We start from the raw sequence: 19,337 nt of genomic DNA, 5'->3' as shown, positions 1-19,337 counted from the left end.
TTTTTAATAGAATAGTTATTCACAACTTTGAGGGCAGAGAAGTGACAAAATGGTTCTAAACACGTACTTCTAAAAGCATATATTAACAGAAATGAAGAAAGATTTCAAGGCAGGGGGTAGAATATTGGCAGTATGATGGGGGAAAGAGGAATAATGGGACAGGAAGGGTCAAATGGGGTGGGAGAGGAGAAAGCGTGGGAGAGAAAGGAATATGGGGAGGGATAGCTGACACTAAAGACCTTTGAAAATGCCTTATAGAAACCTACTGGAGAAGTTTCCGAAAGTACATACTTATACATACTTACAAGGAGGTTAATGGTGGTGTTACCCTCTACAGGGACAGTCCCTCTCCCAGATACCATAGTCCATTAAATTAAAAGACCAGTGTCAGATATGGGTTGCCTCTCTGAGTTATTAGGCAATGAGGCACCATAGACACACCCCTGACAAACAAAAAGAACTTACATGCTATTGCCACTGATTTTGGTTACCTTCCAGACTTTGATAGTAAAAACCTTTTTTTTTTTTTTTTTGAAGACACCATATACTTGAACCATAGGATATGAAAACTATCAAGCTGATACCTGGAGGGTCTATCCTTGCTAATTTTCATGGTTCTGGAAGATTCTAAGCAATGTTAATGGCAAAGAAAAGTCATCAGAAGTCTTATTCATCTGTGAACACTGGAAGTTATGTAACAGCTGTTCTGGTTAAAAAAAAAATGTCCATTGATATAATAGTGGCACAGATGTTATGGGACTAACTAAAAACCTGGCTGGATTTAAAGTCAACATCACAAGATAGAATTCATGCCTAGGATTGTTAACTGGGCCAAAATTCCATAGCTGGCTAGGTCATGGGCCCTAGGGAGCACCCTAGTGTTGTTTTTGCTTTTTTGGGGGGCCCGCCACCCAGCTCTTAAACAAATCACACAGGGAGGCTTATTATCACTTATACATTCCCGACCTTAGCTTGGCTTGTTTCTAGCCAGCTTTCCTTAACTTTAAATTATCCTGTCTATCTTTTGCCTCTGGCTTTTATCTTTCTCTGTTCCTGTATACTTTTCTTTGTTTCTTACTCCATGGCTTGTTGTGTAGCTGGGGGGCCCTGATGTCCCCCTCCTTCACTGGCTACTTGTTCCTCTTCTCCGAGATTTCTCCTTTTATATATTCTGTCTGCCTGCCAGCCCCACCTATCCTTTCTCCTGCCTCACCATTGGCTGTTCAGCTCTTTATTAGACCATCAGGTGTTTTAGACAGGCACAATAACACAGCTTCACAGAGTTAAAAAAAAGGCAACATGAACAAAAGTAACACACCTTAGAATAATATTCCCCAACAACCTAATATTATTCTGCTAACTAGTAGCAATATGGTGCCCCCTATATTCTTATCTTTATACTCATAGAGTAGGACATCTCTCAGCCTGCATCAGAGAAGATGCTTTTGGCAGTGGTGATTAATATGGAGGTCCACAACTGACCAGCCTGCAGAGAATAAGAGACTAAGAGGCTCACACACTAGGGTGCTTAGCTCTAAATGAGACATCTGCATCATACTTCTCCTCCCTAAGGCTCAGGAATCATTTCAGAAGAGAAAGGGAAAACACTGTAAAAAGCCATGGGTAGTGGACTTCTGTAGTAAAGCCAGATTTGCCGGACATCAGAGGGTCATTGAACACATAAATCTGTGACTTGCATGCCTAATACATCAAGCTAGCCAAATTACTTTACATGAATGAGCGAGGTGGGGGTCATGGAATCTCACTCCTAGCTCAAGAGTTATTAGCAATTGATGGAAACTGAGGAGGCAGAGCCAGTTTTTATAAGACCCCTGAGAGGCTACCCGTGTTTCAGTAGATGGTCCTGTACCCTTGCACATACACACAGCACTTAAGTGGACTTTATGGGTTTACTAAAAACAGCACATGGGGCAGGGAGGAAAAGGCAATGGGGAGGGTGGTTAAAGGGGTAAGGGGAGGAATTAGGAAGAAATGGGGGTGGATTTGACCCAAGTATCATACGCATGGAGGCAGCTATAAAATTCTCAAACAGTAATAAGAAAAAGACTTGAGAAAACAGTTGGAATCACAATTATATGACATAGTAAATAGAACTGAGGCTGCTGTCTTGAAGTGTAGCTTAAGGGATCTAAGATCCATTGCAAAGGTAGAAGGATAGAATATAATAATCTAATCATGGGTCTAATGTTCTGTCAAGGGAAAATGAGGCTTCATTTATCACTTTTGATAGCATGTAGGTACTGATTATTTTTTTATGCCTCTGATTTCTATTTTATGCTTAGTTGCGGCCCAAATCGAGAGATGTGACAGTCTAGTGTAGAATTATTTAAATTGAAAACTATTTCGTGATACTTTGTTTAAAATACAATGTAGATCTGCAAGGCATAAATGGTAGTCAGGCCCCAGTTGGCTGTTAGTGCTTGGGAGTTCTCTTTGGATAGCAGCTGAAGTATTGCCCCCGTTAGAACATGTTGCAATAAAATGTGCAGTGTAATGTCATGCCAATAAAAGTAGAATGTGTTTTGAGCACAGTGGAAATTTCGAGAACCTATTCCTTGTTAAACTTGAGATTTTTAATAGTATAAATTTGAAGTGTCTCTTACATAGTATTGTGTTCAGAATATTGTCTTCCACTGCTGTGTTTTCCAAGAATTCTCTAAAGCAGATCCTGAACATAATGTCACTTAACAAATGTCACAAAAGTATTACTTCATTTTTATCACATCTGGATTTTATGCCATATATATGAAAGATATTTTAAAATATTCCATGTTGAAATTCAAAACCATCTATACTTTCAGTTGGAAAAAACTAAAAAGAGATTCACTTTTGTTTTGCAGTGATCGGCACGTTGGTAAAATTTATTCCAAATGTTCTTCCTTTCTGGATTATGTCAGAATGTCTCTAAAGAAGCTTGGATTAGATGAGTCCAAGGTCAGTGTATGATTACCATTTATTTTCACAAAATACAAGAATTCTTGGTAGGCTAGTGGATTGAGGCAATACAACATCATTTGCTTTCTACTTTTCTCCCTCCTATAAAAACTCTAAATTATATCAAAATCAAACCTCTGTTACCTTTTTTTACAATTCACCTTTCCTGACTAATGTATAGAAAGTTTATTATTGTGTATCACCAAAGCAACTCTTTCCTTAGTTTTTTTTTTTTAAGTTAAAAGAATGTTTAATTTCACTAAATAAAATGGGGTTAAAATGCAGAACATTGAACACTGTAAATGGAATTTAGAATTGAACAAAGAAGAAATGATTAATTTTAAAATCATTTACTTGTAATTTTATGGCTAATTATAACATAAAATATTAAATTTAGAATGACTCTAAGTGTGAGCATTCTGTTAAGTTGGAACATCACAGTAGCTATGAGCTAGCATTGTTGATAATGTTATTGAAAGTAAATAGTAAACTAGTTGACTCAGAAAAAAACTCAATATAATTCAAATTATACATCATCTAAAAAAATTAAATTGCACTACTGTTACTCTGGCATATTAAATTGATCGTAAATTAGAAAATTAGTCTCTTTTCTGGTTGCTGTGATAAAATGCCCTAACAGAAGCTTTAGGTAAAAAGGTTAATTTTCAGCTCACAACTCCAGGTTACATCCTTCCATAATAGCAAAGTCATAATTTTGCTTGAAATCAGAGGTAGGAGCTTGAAGAAGTTGGTCATATCATATCCATGATCAAGGACAGAGAGCAACGATTACATCAGCTCAGTTTTTCCACTGTTATGTAGTTCAGCATCCCCTGCCTATGGAATGGTGCTACCCCAGTGAATGCATCTTTCCACCCCAGTTTTTTAATATAGTCAATATAATCCCAAAGACATGCCCAAGGACCAATGTGGTGTAGATAGTCCTACATCAAGACTCTTCCTATGTGATTCTAGATTATGTCATTGATAATTAAAACTAACCATCACAATATGAAATTATTGTTTTGAAAGAGGAAACTTACACAGACATATTGTACCTAAGGTAAAATGTATGATTGTCTACCATACCATTGTCATTTTGGTCTTGTTTATTTATTTCTTAAAGCAACTGGACTAGTAGTCATTTTGTTACTGTATCCCCTATCAAATGGTTATGAAATCTGTATGACTTAGGAATAAATAAATGAGAAGATACATGTAAAACTCACCCCACATTTATATGTAATTGCTGACTGCATGACACTACTACTTATGGCTTATCTTTGTTGGTGTATTATTAGTAAATAACATAATTGATAGAATTCTCATAAATATTTTTACTTAATGAAATGAAGCTACTCTTGTGTGAATGATTGAACACATCCACTCTGACTTACTTAAACTGAAAACATACTGTCCTTTTCCAAAAAACGAAACAGAAAAACATCCAGAAAAATTCATGTTTATTCTCCTTTCGGACTTTGTCTTCTCAAGTTTATTATTATTAATAGTAACCACAGTAAAGGTTCTTTCCTACATCTGTTAATGTTTCATTATTAGAATATTAACTATGGTTAACATTTACTAAACACTGGCTTGTGATCGATGCTCTGCTGAGGATATCACAGTGCCTCGTTTACTCTTCACAAGACATTTGCCGTAGACAGCTGACATCATAAGGTGAACCACCGACTCCCTCAGCCTGGAGGGAGACAGGAGACTACACATAGGAGCAAACTCCACATACAAGTTCGGTAGGAAACAAGAACCAGCATGGTGAAAAGTCCTGGCAGCTCAGCAGAGGCTCAGTGTGGACAGATGTGAGGAGGAAGCACTAGAGGTGTCCAGACAGGTTTAAGGGGTGCCACACTTTTGTGAGCTTTGCCTCTGACTGTAACCTAGTTCTGATGGACATTAGAGAAAGACCCCCTCATTCTTGCGGCAAGGGAAATGAAAGAATAACCATTTTAAAGTAAGTCAGGCCATTCTGTTCTTACCGAGACCGGCTTTTAGAGAGACCTTGTTTAATCAGAGCCCGACTGCTGGAGTTTTGTCTACACCTAACTGAAGAGGGGAAAGCGAGGATCCAACATTAGCCAATTCTATCTACCCTGCCCCACCCAAGAGGGCGTGAAAATACCAAGAAGTGCTGGTGAAGTTCATAGTCAAGAAACAGGTTCATTGACAGACTGAGATCCAAGTGTAAGAGGACAAAACACTTCTTTTTTTTTTTTTTTTTTTTTTTTGAGACAGGGTTTCTCTGTGTAGCTTTGCGCCTTTCCTGGAACTCACTTGGTAGCCCAGGCTGGCCTCGAACTCACAGAGATCCGCCTGGCTCTGCCTCCCTAGTGCTGGGATTAAAGGCGTGCGCCACCACCGCCCGGCTGACAAAACACTTCTTACCACCACACTACTAACGGCATAGTTGATAACAGTTCATAACAGTACTTTTTATACGGTACATCACTTTGAAATACCAAAAATTTATAAGGCATACTGAAGACAGTAAACACAGTTTGAAGAGATGGAACTCACCACAACCACACTGAGCGATGGAAAGGACAGTGGAAATGTTAACCTGCAATTGCAAATAGGGTAATATGCCAAAGGTTTGAATTAATAATCTGGACAGCAGACAGGAGCAGATGGACGGTGGAAGCGGAGAGATCTTGGACAGGCTAAGATAACATTTTAAGAAGATTTTAGAAGTAGTTCAAAATATTATACTCAGGCAGAAAGATTATAAAAGCCAGCGGTGGTGGCTGCCTCCAAGGAAACAGTCTTGCAGACACGACAGGACTGATGCACGAATGAACTCACGCCGACTGTGACAGCACCTGCAAGAACTGCACAGGTTCAATCTAGAGAAGTCCCAGCACTGGGAAGGAGAAGTGGCAGGGTCCCGCCTCCAACCAAGAAGCTATTTGCAATCAATACCTGCTGGGAAAGACAACAGTGGGGTGTCAGCCACAGTCTGCAGCAGGTCGCAGGCAGCAGGCTTTGGAATAGCTGGCCAACACAAAGCAGACTCCGTGTTGTGTGTGTGTCTGTGTTGGTGGATGTTTTGTTTCATTTTGGTATTTTTTTGGTCTTACTAATTTTTTATTTGTTTTGATTTTCATTTTTTATTTTGTTTCTATTTCTGGAGAGAAACAGAAAGAACACAAAGTGTTCGGTGGTAGCAAAGTGGGGAGGATCTGGAAGGAATTGGAGGAGCAGAAGACAGGATCAAAATATGTCATATGGACAAAAAAGAAGTATTCCTGAGCAAATGCATGAGTGGATAAAGAAAAACTACTGTAAGGAAAAGGAGTAAATTTTTGTGACTTTCTAGTAGACTGGACACAGCAGAGGAAAGAACCTCTGAGATTGAGGATGGGGGCGTAGCAAACTCATAGAACTGCAAAACAGAAAACCAAGGCCCAAAATAAATAAAGGATGGGAGGGAGGGAGGGAGGGAGGAAGGAAGGAAGGAAGAAAAGGAAGGAAGGAAGGAAGGAAGGAAGGAAGGAAGGAAGGGAGGGAGGGAGGGAGGGAGGGAGGGAGGGAGGGAGGGAGGGAGGGAGGAAGGAAGGGAGGAAGGAAGGAAGCCAAGGACTGGAAATGGTAGATGAAGTGCAAATACATATTATAGTCTTATCAGATTGAAGACATAAAGGAACAGAGGAAATAATTGAATTGCTAATGATGGAAGTGTCTCTTGTTGGCTAGTTACCAAACCACAGATCCAGAAAACAGAGGCCACCAACAACCACAGATCCAGAAAACTGAGGCCACAAACAGACCACAGATCCAGAAAACAGAGGCCACAAACAGACCACAGATCTAGAAAATAGACCACCAAGCAAGACAAGTAACAAAAATTGCATTAAGACAGATATTTTTAATCAACAGAAAAGTCACAGCTAAAGAAAAAGAAATGGGAAGAAGATAATGATGCTCTTATCGTTTATCTGTGGATGAGCAAAGATGAGAATTACTTCTAAATTCATCTCAGAAACGGCACGAACAGTAAGAGAGTAAAGGAAATACTTTAAATGTTGGGAGAAGGGAGTGTTGACACACTTTAGGCTATGAAATTATTATTGAGAAAATGAAACATTTTTCAAACTAATAAAACTTGAAGGAAATTACAGACTCCAAGTGGAATCAACTCAAGTACATGAGCTGGGTTCAGCATTCCAGTACCATTGCATGTGGTCCAGTCCAGTAACAGAATATAAAAGAACAATCACATGATCATATGTGTAGATATTTTTTTGTAGAATCATTTGTACATTGATGGAAAATAGTTCCAAAAAGCCTATTTATAACACTACATTTAATGTGAAAAACACAAAGTTTTCTTGGTAAGATGAGAAACAAGACAAGATTTTTTTTTCCTCCGTGCTTTTCAACACCATATTATAATACTGTCTAGTGCATTAAGAGAAAAAAGGGAAGTGAATGGTATCCTGATTGGGAAGAAAGAAAACTGTCCTTGTTCAAGATGCCATAATCATCTTCTTTAAAAAAAAATCCAACGAAATAATGAGCAATTAAGATAATAAAATTAAGCAAGGTAGAATATAAAGCCAATGCACAGAAGATCATTTTCCTCAAAACCAACAATGGACAAGTGAAATTTGAAATTAAGATACAGCAACATTTATATGAGCACACTACCCCAAAGTGAAATAGATAGATTTCCTAATAGAATACAATCAAAATGTTTTAAGATAAGAACCAAAACAGAAATAAAGAGGAGAGAGAGTCTATGAAGGAGGATTTACTATTCTCAAGATGTCAGCACTTCCCAACTTGGATCTGTTCCAGTATAATCTGAGTCAATATTTCAGGAAGTTATTTCATGGATGTTGACAAACTGTTCTTAAGTCATATATATAGAAAGGCAAAAGAATCAGAAAAGCTAACAATATTAAATGAAATCAAAGCTAAAGGGTTGTCACTGGGTGGCTTTAAGATTTACTATAAAGACAAGTTGATATTTGCAGACTAATAGACTGGATCAAGGAACAGATTTGAGAGCCCAGAAATGGGCCCACCCAGATGTAGCCAGGTGTTGTGTGGCAAACTGATACAGGCAGTACAGTAGAGTAAAGAGCCTCTTTTCTCACCAGGAGTGTTCAAACAATAGGACACACACAAGTAGAAAAGTGAATCTAGGAACAAATTACATCTTTCCCAAACTCAAAGTGAATCACATATGTAAATGTGAAATATAAGTCTATGACATTTCTGGAAGATAGCAAGAGAGTCTATTTTGATGTAATGGTAATTTTTCATCAAAAGTCAAAATTCATGAAAGTTACCTAAATCCATAAAAGGTGTACGACTTAAAATGGGTCCTAATGTAAAGTACAGCCCTGGGCAACAATGCCGTATAGACGTAGGTTCATCACTTATAGCAAAGACATCGTCCTTGTGGTGACCCTGGTAATGAGAGTCTGCTTGTGGACAGCATGGTACATTACAGGTGTTCTCAACTTCCCTAAAGGAACAAGTTTAAGAAAATATTCATGGTAGATGCTTTCATTATCCACAACTAATTTAATAAGAGTCTCAGGAAAAGAAAAGTATCACTGAATAAAAATAATGTCTTAAGTGATTTCTTACTTTCTATTAGCTAATAAGGTTGCTAATGATGGCCCATTGATTTTCTATTACAATCACTTGATTGATTTTGTTTTGTTTTTTTAACTGTAAAGCATTTTTGTTGTTTTTTTGTGGGGCTTTTGTTTTTTGTTTTGTTTTGGTTTGGTTTGGTTTTTTTGTGGTGTTTTTTTTTTTTTTTTTTTTATTTTCTAGACAGGGTTTCTCTGTGTAATAGTCCTGGCTGTCCTGGAACTCACTTTGTACACCAGGCTGGCTTCGAACTCACTGAGGCCCTCCTGCTTCTACCTCCCAAGTGCTGGGGTTAAAGGTGTACCAACCACCCGGCTCCTGTAAAGTGATTTGAGGGAAAACAAAAGTATACACTAGAAACATTAGAAAAAAAAGAGGACCAACAAATATCTCAAGGAATAAAATAATGGTGTCCTGGGGGAAAGCAGCAGATTGGTAAGAGGGATTCGATGGTGGGGTGTTGTCTGGATTTTAAACAAGGGATTTAAACAATAGTGTCTTTTAGGCCAGGGTGTTTGGAAGCAGGGAAAGTGATGAAACCAGATACATTTCTGGTATTTTACCAATGTCTCACCTTACCTGCACACCATGAAAGAGATGTATTAAAGTTAAAATTTTCACCACAACACAATAGATACTTGTGTATAACTTTATTTCAAAAAAATTCACGTAAAATTCTAAATGCTGTATAAAACTTTAATTTTTAAATATACCAAAAGCCTGAAAAGTTTGATTAAATTCTTAATTGTTTATTAATGATATTCCTGTGGAATTGAATGGGTGGTGAATGTATTGATGTGCATTTAACAGTTTAGGCAAGTGAACTACCTAGATAATAGCTTAAGCTCTGCTTAAGTTCAAGTCACAGGAAATTATATTAAACATGAAAAGAAACTAAAGACTCCCAGACACCTCTTTCCAAAGGAAAGCAAGGCTGTGTACGCTGGATCCCCCTTGGCTCTCACACCGAGTGAGGAGTTTCTCCAGAAGTCTATTCAGTTGTGAATGTCAACAGTGGACTTTGCTCTGAGAGCTTTGTTCAAACTCAGCACCATTGGGATTTGGATCATAATAAGTATCGAGACTGCTCTATGTATTCAGCAGTATCTCTGGACTCTGTCCACTAGATGTCAGCAGTGGCACGATGATTAAAATTTTGGCCATTGCCAAAATTGACCCCTGTTAAGAACCATTGATTTTGAGCATTTTTTCTCCTTTATGATTTCATCTGCCGCCACCTAAGAGTCTCATTATATGTCTATGTTTTAAATTACCATTTCCATCAATGAGTATGGGGAAGGAAAGGGTACTATGGAGTAGTTATAGTATACTGTTTTTATGCTTGAAGACTTCTTATTCAAAATGATCCCTATTTTGATCTTTCATTTTGAATAGTTGTAATCACCTTGGAGTAATGTTCATTGACCCCCTTCATAAAGTTTAGACTATTTTAAGAACATAGTTACCATTCTTCAGGAAAGCTAAGCTTACATATGTATCTCTTTAGATTGTGTTTGGCTTTTGTTTTCTTTGTGAGGCATCATGCCTCTTTCCTATTATCATTCTCTTGATACACACTACTGTGTCCTTTGGTTTTCTGTGTGAGTCTTTACCATTAAGCTGTGCCTTTTAAAACAAATAATTGGATCTTCTGGTTTGATCCAGTAAACTAGTCTACATGTTTTAATTGGAGTATTGAGACTATTAACATCTCTCAAGGTTATTAGTAAGATATTTGCTGACCCCTGATACTGCATTTCTGGTTGGTTGTGATACTGTTTTGTTTTTCTTCCTCCCTTCATCTTAGAGGTCTGTTGGTTACTGAATTGGAAATGTTTGATTCTATTCTAGCTCTCATTAGATAAAAAGGTGTGTGTGTGTGTGTGTGTGTGTGTGTGTGTGTGTGTGCGCGCGTGCGTGCACGCACGTGCGCGCGCATTGCACTTAGGTGCCTGTGTCGGCCATAAAAAGATGTTAGATACCCTGGATCTAAGGTACAGGCAGTTGAGTTGCCCATCATAGGTGCTGGGAGCTAAAATCCAGCTCTTTGAAAGAAGAGTGAGTGTTCTTAGCCACTGAGTCGCTCTAGCCCTGTAATTCTCATGTCTTAATATGTTCCTCGTGAGATATATTCTTCCATGTGCTCTTGTGTTGTGACTGTCTTCCTCCTGTGTGTGTGGAATTTATTTAAGTATCTTCTGTGATGCTTGTTTAGTGCTGGTGAATTGCTTTCATTTATGCTTATCTTGGAAAATATTTTCCGTCAATTTCAAGGAATATTTGCTAGATAAAATGTAATCCACTTCGACAGTTATTTGCTTTCATGACCGGAAATATATCATTCCATGTGTTTCTGGTTTTTAAGCTTGTTTAAGTCTTATTTATTATTAGTGTGTGGGTGTACACGATGGGGAGGGTACATTCCTTGATGCACATGTGGGGAGCAGAGAACAGCTTTGTCGAGTCAGGTCTCTCCTTCCACATTTATGAGAGTTCCAGGGATTAACCTCAGGTCACCAGTCAGCACCTTTACCCAATGAGCTGCTTCATTTAGTTTCTGTTAAGAGGTAGAATGTTATTCTGGTATGTTTGACCTAGTAAGTAGCGAGATTTTCTCTCGCTGCTTTGTTTCTTTTTTCCTAGCCTTAACGTTTTAAAAATGGTATGTCTCAGAGAGGTTCTTTTCTGGCCATGTCTACTTGGGCTTCTTAATTGCTCTTGTACTTAACCATCCCTATCTTTCCCTACATTTGGAAATTCTCCTGTTATAATTGCATTAAGTGAACAGGTTTTCTATTTCCCTCAGTTGCTCAGCTAATTCTATATTGGTCAGTGTATCTCAGCAGCTATGGTCTCACTATCTAGTGATGAGAAGGAAGTCAGTTACCAAGTCATCTGATCAGGCGTAAGCAACCCCGTAACTGTCATGAACTCATCTGCTCTTCCCTTTGAGTTGCATTATGGCCCACCCTTGCTACTCTGTAGTCCTTTTTATAAACCTTTTTACAAACAAACAAACAAACCAGAATAAATAGATTAAAAGAAATATAAATCTCCCTTAAAAAATAATTTGTGTAGGCATTTGTTGCTGTTGCGGTAATGCAACACCATGGCCAAGTATAGGAAGAAATGTTCCTTTGTCTTATGGTTCTAGATTCTTCATGGCAGGAAATTGTGGCTGCAAAAGCCATGGTGGCGGGAACAGTTGAGAGCTCATTTCTTGAACCTCAAGCAGGAAGTCCAGGCAGCAAACTGGGAATGGCGTGTGACTTTGAGATCTCAAAGCCCGCCCCCGTGATAAGCTTCCTCCAGCAAGGCTGCAGCTACTAAGCCTACCAGATAGTTCCATCAATTAAGGACAAAGTGTTCAAACCTCTGAGTCCATGGGGGACACTCTCACTAAAGCCACCACCATATTCTATACTCAGAGACAGGCAATGTAACTGTCAACCAATTAGGTGTGGACAGTACATGGTAACTTTCCTTTAAAGAATAGGATTTGGAAACAGGGGCCAAAAGAGGAACTCTCCGGTCAGGAAACCTGGCAGACGGTCTCTGCCAGACAGCCAAGGTCAACATCAATAGTTGACAAGTTATGTGAAGAGTGTGGCCCCTTGATATGAGTGCATGTAAACTGTACTGTATTCCTATATTCTTTCTCTTACAAGACTTAACCCTTTTTGAATTTTGAAGAAAAAAATCTAAAACATACTAGAACATTCTGTAAAATATATGACCATTATTTCTCAAAACTGTTGAAGTCATCAAAAACAAGTCTGAGAAAGTGTCAAAGCTGATACAGGTAAATGTTACGTGACATCCTGTATTTGATTTTGAAACGGAAAGCGTACATTATGTAAAAGCCAAGAAAATCTGAGTATGGTATGGGCTTTAATTAATAATGCATCAACATTAGTTTATTAACTAAAACAAATATATCACTGTGTAAGATGGAGAGAGAGGAGGTGGGAAGAGTCTGGGAGGAGTTGGGGGTGGGGAAAAGCATGATCAGAGTAACTTGTCTGAATTTTTTCAAAGATAAAATGCTTTGTGGAAATGATCTATACTGTTATCAAAACCCTACTGAACCATGATTATTAAAAAAAAAAAAAAAAAAAAAAGAGAGAGAGCTGGAGAGCTGACTCAGTGTTTAGGAGCACTGGCTGATCTTGTGGAGGACCAGGCCTTGGTTCGAAGTATGTACATAGGGTGGCTTCAGTTCCATGGGATCTGTCACCCTCTTGTGGCCTCTGAACATCTACACACTCACAGTGCATGTACATATACTCAGGCCAACATGCATGCATATAGAATGAAAATCAATCAATCAAAATATTTTTTAAAAAAGCATAAGAAAATATTTATGAATTTCTGCTCATGCAAATATTGTGTCTTGATTATGGTATCTCATGACAGCAATAGAAAAGTCACTAAGACAACATGTCAAAGCAAGGGAAAGAGAATAAAGAATAAAAAAAAAAATTGTGGAAAAGATGTCCGATTTTCTCATACATGTCTAAATGAATTTTTTCTAATTCTTCTATTGCACCGAATTTCTAAATTTTTTTTTGGGGGGGGGAACCACATTTATTAGTTAAGACAACATAGGCTGGCCACACACACACATGCTAAAAAGTTTTAAATGTCTTTTAAAACTTCAAAGATAATTTCTTTTCCAAGCCCCACAATCATTTCCATAATATTTACAAGATAAAAGGCCCACATTAAGACATTGAACAGTAAAGTATGTAATAGATGAATTTCTAAATTTTAAAAGTACAAAAGTGTGTAATGGCAGTCAGAGGCAGCAGAAGGCCCCATCTCACAAACGTGTGTCAAGAATGAGAGCCATAGCTTATGTTCTGAGATCAGCAGTTGAAGGACAGCGTGAATTCATAGTCTCATGTTGATTTCTAAAAGTATGGGTTTTCTGTGTGAATCTTTGTTTTCCACGTTGCTTTCTCTTGGTGCCCGTTGAGAAGAACCAGTGGCTGTTGTTGTTGATGATGATGCTCAGGAGACATAATGTTGGAGAACTGTGTTCTGTTGCTTTGTGGGGACCTGTGACCCGGGGCATGTCTTTTCCCCTTCCTATGTCAATCCGTCCTAGTCATTGTCCTTTACGATACACCAGATTTAAGATTTAAAATGCCTTTAACATTGGCCAAAGAAGTGTTTCTTTGTTTCTTTCTTTCTTTGCTTCCTTGAGATATTCTGGAGAGAAAACCGTGTTTATTCTCTTATTAAAAAAATAACACTGTTGCTTTGTTTCAGCCAAGGCTAGGCACTATAAAGATTATGCATTACAAGTACGTCTAATACAAAAAGCCAATATAAAGAAGACAAGTTACATCTTCAGATGGTGAAGTTATTGTTTTGCAAACAGCAATAAGTGAAATACTTTACTACTATGTACTGAATTTGGAAAAACTTAAGATGGTGTTATTTATGAAATGGTGAATAACATCAGTTCACAAAATTTGAATGACAGAATTTTGTTATATTCACTTGCTTAAAGACAGTTCTTCAGACATTAAAGTTACCTTAAATTGATATGGTACTTATTTGACTTTAGGTTATATTATAGGGACTTTTTTAATTATTTAACTGTTACATTGAAAAGTTTATTGTTACTGTTTTTATTTCAAAGGTCTCTGAAGAAATTATAATGGATTACTATGAGAAATATAAACCTAGAATGAACGAGTTGGAGGCATTTAATATGGTAAGTCATGTACATACATACACACACACACACACACATGTATGTATTATACTGGATATGTTGCTAGACTAGAATAGTGCCTTATTAAATATTATGGGCCAGTCAGTCTGTGTTGTTGCTGTTGTTTGTGTATGTGAGAAAGACACACACACACACACACACACACACACACACACACACACACACAGAAGGCAAACTATTTGGGATGATTTCCTATTTCAGAACTATATTAGGTGTTAGGAGTGTAATAAAAAGAGCACATGGTAGATTTCTCTTAAAGTGCATCATAAATGCACAGAGCAATGCTTCAGAGTCCTTTGAACACATGTTGATATCCAGAGCAGTTATTTCACAAGCTTTCCTTTTAATGAATCGCATTCTCAGGACTCCTTTAAAAGCTTTCCATCAGATGATTGCTTCCTGGATTCCACCTCATGTCTCTTAGAGGGCATTCTTTTCCTATTACGAGTAAAGAAAAGCTTTTGATGTGGAGGATTCATTTTCGGAAGATGTACAGTAGGTATCGGGTATCTGACATATGCGTCGTTTTGTAGACACACTTTCTCAAACATAAATGTTGAAGCAAATAAACTATTAAAGTACACTACCTTTGTTTCCTTGCAGTTGAAAGTCGTTCTGGCTCCTTGCATAGAAACACTGATTCTTCTTGATCGACTGTGTTACCTGAAGGAACAGGTAAATTATGTTATTTTTCAGTGCATAACAAATATCATTATTAGGTGAAATAAAATGAGTAAAATTACAGAGCTGGAATAAAGTTATTTCACACAAATTAGTAAGATAATTCTCATACTCTTATTTTTAATATTCCGTCTATTTCTGGCTCAATATATAAACATATGTACAGCAGATGTCTTCAAAAAATTTCTGTAATAAACTTGATGTTTTATCAACTTGTGTGATAAGTAATATTCATAGACAGTGAATAGACATAACCATGTATGATTTTAGAGCCAAAATTAATTATGGCCACTCATCGAAGATCCTATGCACACATTTCACTTTGTTAGACCTGATCTTTTAATGTGCTTTGGATGCACATGTCCTGTGATGTAGAAATGTCTTTCTAATCAGTGAGGGGTAGTTCTTCTCTCCCACAACCTTACTGTTTCGTCTGTGATGTGTGGTCTGCTGAGCTCTGGTCAATAAATTGTTTTGAACTTTTAGTCCCCTTCACAGAATCAACTTGTTGTCGACTATAAATCCTTTATTTTTAACAGCTACAATCCTTTATTTGGTCATCTAGTGCTTTTTCTTTTCAAAAGGCTTCTTTAAACAAATGAATTTTAATAAATTCCTTTATTTTAATTAGTAGTTTTAAAGATTAGGACAATTCTTAAGGATTTAAATAATATACTTTCCTTAGCCACGATTTAATTCCAAATCCCTACAAAGCCTTGATCCTCAAGTTGGGAGGTGATACACCAACTAACTATTTGAATAAATACTCATTTCCCTTCACAAAAAAATTCAATTGACCTAGATAAACAATTAAATAAAATAGCATGCAACAAAATGAATAGATGCAAATGAAATTGTACAGGCATATGATTATTCATTTTGAATATTGAAATGTCTTATGAAAGTGGTCATATTTGTTAAAAATCTAAAATCTATAATATAAAAAACAAAAGTAAGAGGAATATAATCCCACCTTTCAGACGTCACTATTAAATACTAAGTACATTTTATAATGATGTCACACATGATTATAGATTGTGCATGTACATGTGTGTGCATATTATTTTTACTTTAAAACTATAATAAAGTTTAAAGTATTTAGTATGTAATTATATTTATATATCATTTTCTCCCTCTCTGTACAAGGTGAATAATGTTTCATCATAAAATTGCTTGTTTAAAATACAGTATTTGTTAATTGGCTTTGTTCAGCTTTTCTATATTGAAACAAAGAATACTTTGGCAGTCAATCTCTACAGGTGTATGTTGTGTTTCCACTTAACTTCTTGAAAACAAAATTGTAATTTTCATTCAATAGAAAGTTATAGCCTTTGGTTTCTACTAACATTTTCTATTACGATTTGTAGTCCAGTTGGTCTGTGGAGTCTGGCTCGTCTTTCATTTGTTCAAAAGTGGGAGTGCATGTCAATTCTTTTCCATTTTCAGGAAGATGTAGTGTGGTCTGCTCTTGTGAAGTTGTTTGACCCTGTCCAGTCTCCCAGGTGCTATGCTCTCGTTGCCCTGAAGAAGCAGCGGTGACCGCAGCGGAGGCAGGTGGCTAGTCAGCTTGTTTGGGGACTTACCTCGAAGATTACTTTTCTAAACATTTATATTTTAAATAATTGCTATATTTTAAGTAATAAAATAATGGCTCACAATGTAAGATCATAATCAGTTTTTCTATTCTCAAAGCATACGTTAATAAAATAAGAACTTATGAAAATATTATGGCCAGCCTTCCTGAGTGTGTCAATGGCAGATTGTACTCTGACTTTAATTCTTGTTCAATATTTGGGACCTTTAGTATTTACCACATATCACATTTTGGCCTTTATTTGCTTAAAAGGAAATGGTAAGTCCAAACATCGATGTTGCTAAATGCTGGTTATTCTGTGTACTTTTCAGAACATTTTGCAATAGTTTCCACATTGCCATAATGGAGAGATATACATTTAAAAAACACCTCACAAGCAGGTCAGTTATAAAATATGCCTAATATAAAGCATATTTTATGCTGTTTTAACATAAAGTACACTTGATGATATTCTATTTCCTTAAGGAAATGTGCATCTTATGAGTAAGTATTCACTTCACGGATTCTTGAGGCTCTTTATCCTACTAAAAAGAAGTGATGGGGTGGTGCTTAGGAGAATTAAATTGTGCTCTATAAAAAGCCGCCCTGAAGCCGGGCGGTGGTGGCGCACGCCTTTAATCCCAGCACTCGGGAGGCAGAGCCAGGCGGATCTCCTTGAGTTCGAGGCCAGCCTGGTCTCCAAAGTGAGTTCCAGGAAAGGCGCAAAGCTACACAGAGAAACCCTGTCTCGAAAAACCAAAAAAAAAAAAAAAAAAAAAAAAAAAAAAAAAAAAGCCGCCCTGAGTGAAGCCAGACATGGGAGACGCCTCTCTGCCAAGTGTAGAAAAAGTCCCTTTCTTTAGTAACACACAAAGTTTTTCATGCACGCTAAAGAGCTGGACAGCTGGGATAAGGCTTTCTCGATTCTCAGCTGGAGAGCCCTCTTAGAGTCTCTAGAGAAGATAAGGAACTGCTTCTGTAAATGTTTGAGCTTTTCTCCAGATGAGAAGGGTTTTATTTCTTCAGGGTTTCGTGTGGAGTTTCCAGCTGATACAAATGATCAAGAACTGTACACAGCTAGTACTTTCCTAGTGAGCTACTTTAAACTACCTTTTGATAAGAATTCAAATGTCTGACCCTTTACAATAGCCACAAATAATATAAAATACCTTGGGGTAACTCTAAGCAAGTGAAAGACCTGTATGATAAGAACTTTAAGTGTCTGAAGAAAGAAATCGAAGAAGATATCAGAAAATGGAAAGATTCCCATGCTCATGGATAGGTAGAATTAACATAGTAAAAATGGCAATCTTCCTGGGCTACAGAGTGAGTTCCAGGAAAGGCACAAAGCTACACAGAGAAACCCTGTCTCGAAAAACCAAAAGAAAAAAAAAAAAAAAGGCAATCTTACCAAAAGCAATCTACAGATTCAGTGCAATCCCCATCCAAATCCTGAAACAATTCTTCACAGACTTGGAAAGAACAATACTCAACTTTATATGGAAAAACAAAAAACCTAAGATAGCTGAAAGAATCCTATATAATAAAGCAAACTCTGGAGGCATCATGATCCCTGACCTCAAGCTCTACTATGGAGCTATAGTAATAAAAAACAGCTTGGTACTTGCATAAAAACCAACACGTGGACCAATGGAATCAAATTGAAGACCCTGACATTAATCCACACACCTATGAACATAAGATTTTTGACAAAGAAGCCAAAACTGTGCCGTGGAAAAAAGAAAGCATCTTCAACAAATGGTGCTGGCATAACTGGATGTTAACATGCAGAAGATTGCAAATAGATCCATATCTGTCGCCATACACAAAACTCAAGTCCAAGTAGATCAAAGACCTCAACATAAATCCAGTTACACTGAACTTGAAGAAGAGAAAGTAGGAAGTAGTCTTGAATGCATTGGCCCAGGAGATCACTTCCTAAATATAACACCAGTAGCACAGACACTGAGAATGACAATTAATAAATGGGACCTCCTGAAACTGAGAAGCTTTTGTAGGGCAAAGGACACGGTCAACAAGACAAAGCGACAGCCTACAAAATCGGAAAAGATCTTCACCAACCCCACATCTGACAGAGGGCTGATCTCCAAAATATATAAAGAACTCAAAAAGCTAGACTTCAAAATAAAAAATGGGCTACAGAGCTTAACAGAGAATTCTCAACAGAAGAATCTCAAATGGCCGAAAGACATTTAAGTAATTGCTCAACATCCTTAGTCATCAGGGAAATGCAAATCAAAACGACTCTGAGATACCATTTTACACCTGTCAGAAGGGCTAAGATCAAAAACACTGATGACAGTCAATGTTGGAGAGGACGTGGAGCAAAGGGAACACTCCTCCACTGTTGGTGAGAATGCAAACTTGTACAGCCGCTCTGGAAATCAGTATGGTGTTTTCTCAGAAAATTGGGAATAAGTCTTCCTCAAGACCCAGCTATACCACTCTTGGGCATATACCCAAGGAATGCTCATTCTTACCACAAGTACACATGCTCAGGTATGTTCATAGCAGCATTATTTGTAATAACAAGAACCTGGAAAAACCTAGATACCCCTCAACTGAAGAATGGATAAAGAAAATGTGGCACATATACACAGTGGAGTACTACTCAGCAGTAAAAAACAATGATATCATGAAATTTGCAGGCAAATGGATGGAACTAGAAAATATCATCTTGAGTGAGGTAACCTAGACTCAGAAGGACAAACATGATATGTACTCACTCATAAGTGG

The 19,337-nt window shown here is 37.4% G+C and overlaps 1 protein-coding gene across 3 annotated transcripts in view; it reads left to right on the top strand.

The window, feature by feature from the left end:
- Mettl25 (methyltransferase like 25) overlaps positions 1-16,732 on the top strand; it is a 77,080-nt gene extending 60,348 nt beyond the window's left edge. For all 3 annotated transcript variants that reach the window (XM_042263187.2, XM_042263188.2, XM_042263189.2), the window contains exons 9-12: positions 2,862-2,955; positions 14,231-14,305; positions 14,930-15,001; positions 16,454-16,732. In XM_042263187.2, coding sequence (XP_042119121.2) covers positions 2,862-2,955; positions 14,231-14,305; positions 14,930-15,001; positions 16,454-16,546 — 334 coding nt within the window. In that variant the 3' untranslated portion in view covers positions 16,547-16,732. The remainder of the gene's footprint in view (positions 1-2,861; positions 2,956-14,230; positions 14,306-14,929; positions 15,002-16,453) is intronic.
- The last annotated feature ends 2,605 nt before the right edge of the window (positions 16,733-19,337 follow it).

This window comes from Peromyscus maniculatus, chromosome 18, assembly GCF_049852395.1.
Source record: "Peromyscus maniculatus bairdii isolate BWxNUB_F1_BW_parent chromosome 18, HU_Pman_BW_mat_3.1, whole genome shotgun sequence".
NCBI classification, from domain to species: Eukaryota; Metazoa; Chordata; class Mammalia; order Rodentia; family Cricetidae; genus Peromyscus; species Peromyscus maniculatus.
Note: the sequence above shows the minus strand (reverse complement) of the source record. Positions and strands in the feature narration are given on the sequence as shown.